The sequence below is a fragment of the Cephus cinctus genome, unplaced genomic scaffold (genome assembly GCF_000341935.2).
Source record: "Cephus cinctus unplaced genomic scaffold, Ccin1 Ccin1_contig_4027197, whole genome shotgun sequence".
NCBI lineage: Eukaryota > Metazoa > Arthropoda > Insecta > Hymenoptera > Cephidae > Cephus > Cephus cinctus.
The window spans coordinates 1-2,778 of record NW_014332716.1 but is presented as its reverse complement, the minus strand read 5'-3'; the positions used below and the strand labels follow the sequence as shown (position 1 = coordinate 2,778).

The following is a 2,778-nucleotide window of genomic DNA, read 5'->3' as shown; positions in this document are numbered from 1 at the left end:
CTAAGTTGCATTATCTCGAAAGGGTTATTAAAGAAACTCTCCGACGATACTCAAGTGTACCTGGTGTATCAAGACAATTAACTGAGGATGTGAAACTCGGTATTAACCAACAAAGATGAATAACTATTGTCTCAGAGAATTTGTTAATTGATGATAAATATAATTCAATCTGGTTTCTAGGTAATTATACAGTACCTAAGGGTTGTATAGTGAGCCTGAATATTTCTCAGATGCATACCGATCCAGAAGTATGGAAAGATCCTCTGACCTTTGACCCTGATCGTTTTCTACCAGAGAACTTGAAGAATCATCATCCATACGCCTTCGTTCCATTTAGTGCAGGACCGCGAAATTGCATTGGACAGAAATACGCCATGCTGGAAGCAAAAATTATCCTCGCGACTGTTTTCCGAAAATGGAGAGTCAAGAGTCTACTGAAGTATAGTGAGATGAAGGTGATCCACAAGTTCATAATGAAACCGGTTTGCGGAATTAATTTATATTTCACACCAAAATAAATTGCAAGTAATAATGTTACTGCAATTGTTTATCATACTGTTATTGTATTGTAAATTTAACGATATATTTTAAATCCATGTTACGTGTATTGCGACACGTTAGAGATATCATATCGAAACCATTCTGTCAAATTATCTCGCACTTTATCAAAGTATCGAACACTCTATGCTCTTTACGTTTTATTTTTTACATTAAACTTGTATTTACCGTTGATACGCATAGTGTATTGCATACGGAGGTGACATGTAGGATGCCACCTTAATAGTGCACATATGTAAACTACTCTTTGATTATTCGACTAACAATGACAAGCACTTTTTTTGTACATGTCTTCGACTTATAATTAACGATCACGGCAGATTAAATATGATGATAACGTTGGATATACCGGCGAGTGATGTACGTACAAAGGAACCTTGAAAAAACATCACGTTATATAATATCGTGAAACGGAAGTATGGCGCTGTGATAGAAAAGTCCTTTCGTCACTGAAATATAGTCATATGTAGGCTCATTATCTTATCGAAATGTAATTTGTAAGCCCATTGAGTGGTATTAGACGTCGAACTTTGACTTTCAGTATGGAGCATGGTTTTATGTAGGATCGTCGTACAGAGAGTGAAGAATCAATCGCGTGAACCCTGCTACACGTCGGAAGAAAACTTGCTGAACTGAACTTGCTGAACTTAATTCTTTTACGTTGTATAAAAATAATGTATTTAAGTGAGGTAGGATTGTGGAGAATCACGCTCAATATTCGTTGTAATTCTGCAGCCGGTGAATTGTGAAACCGTTGTAATTTTATAACGGGTTGTGTAATTTTGCAGATATGACGAAAGTAATTGTAGTACTACCATTTGTTATAATCTGTAAGTGATATTATTCAGAGTTTTTAAAAAGTGTTTAATAAAAATAACTTTCGGTCGCATTAAAGAAATAACTAAGATGAATTTAAGCGAATCATTATTGACGTCTGTGGGGATCGTCATTGCTTTGTGGATTCTGGATTTATTGTATAGGAAATACAAAATTCGAAAGATAATTGATAAAATACCAGGGCCCGTGGGGCATCCGATATTTGGCTTTTCGTTTGAAATTCTTAAGCAAAAAAGAGAAGGTATTTACTATCAACAATAGATTGTTTAATTTGTATTGTAAGCATGACGAAATAGGGTTGCATAATGATACGTCAATATTTTATTTTTTCTCTTTCATCACGCAGATCGTGACGCTTGGTTCGATAATTTGTGTTATGAATATAAGGAAGGAATTGTTAAAACATGGTTCGGAACGAAAGCAGTAATTCATATTCGTAAACCTGAGTACTTGGAGGTAAATAAAACATTTTTTATAAATTATACTATGCGTAAATATAAAATCGTTGTAGGTCATTATGCGAAGTACAACGCAGATTAAAAAATCATACTTAATGGACTTCATAAAACCATGGCTGGGTGAAGGAATTTTAAGTTCGACAGGTAAGACGAGAAGAATGTTTATTGATAAACTGTGCGTATAGATATAAAGTATAGATAAAAGTATAATTTATTGTTCCCAGGTCAAAAATGGTTTCATCATAGGAAGTTGATAACACCGGCATTTCATTTCAACATACTCGATGAATTTTCTGAGGTTATGACGAATCATGCGGAAACACTGAACGAGCAGATTGAAAAAATATATAATGAAAATCCTGAAGAACCCATTGACGTATTTCCTGTGATTACGAAATGCACATTAGATGTGATCTGTGGTAACTATTACGGATTTGATTTTGTTTTTAAATAACTATTATAGCGGAGCTGCAATATTAAATACATTTTCTCTTCAGAGACAGCCATGGGGGTAAAAATGAATATCAAGTATGGCGAAGGAAAGGAATACACAGAGGCTTTAAGCGAGTAAGTTTTATTTGAGAGACTTCGAGAGTGACAAAATTATAATTTCTGTTACTAATAATATATATAGCAAACACAATGTTACGTCTAACTCGTTTGTTAGGTAGAATATGTTCCTCGCTTATATAACGCCAACTGGCACATTGACGTTACATAAATGAGGAGCCCATTGTAACTGACGTGTGAATTACATATAATATTGTTTTTCCTGGGTTATTGCTTTAGAATACAAAATCTTACGATGGAAAGATTCTTTAATCCATGGTTTCAATGGGATTTTATTTATTATCAACTTCCAATAGGAAAAAAGTACCAATCTATTATTGACAAATTACACAACTTTACTAACGAGGTAAATAAC

General features: G+C 34.0%; 2 protein-coding genes across 2 annotated transcripts; both read left to right on the top strand.

Annotated features, from left to right (window-relative positions):
* The first annotated feature begins 6 nt into the window (after positions 1-6).
* On the top strand, positions 7-1,033 carry LOC107273154 (cytochrome P450 4c3). Its single transcript, XM_015751462.2, has 2 exons — positions 7-99; positions 181-1,033. The coding sequence occupies exon 2, from the start codon at positions 231-233 to the stop codon at positions 516-518; it is 288 nt and encodes a 95-aa protein (XP_015606948.1). The 5' UTR covers positions 7-99; positions 181-230; the 3' UTR covers positions 519-1,033.
* Positions 1,034-1,375: 342 nt separating this feature from the next.
* Positions 1,376-2,769, top strand: LOC107272564 (cytochrome P450 4C1; the record flags this gene model as incomplete). Its single annotated transcript, XM_015750243.1, is given in 6 exon segments — positions 1,376-1,636; positions 1,742-1,851; positions 1,907-1,997; positions 2,078-2,272; positions 2,351-2,420; positions 2,643-2,769. Coding segments are annotated over 6 exon segments (765 nt in total), but the record flags the coding sequence as incomplete, so codon positions are not given.
* Positions 2,770-2,778: the final 9 nt, after the last annotated feature.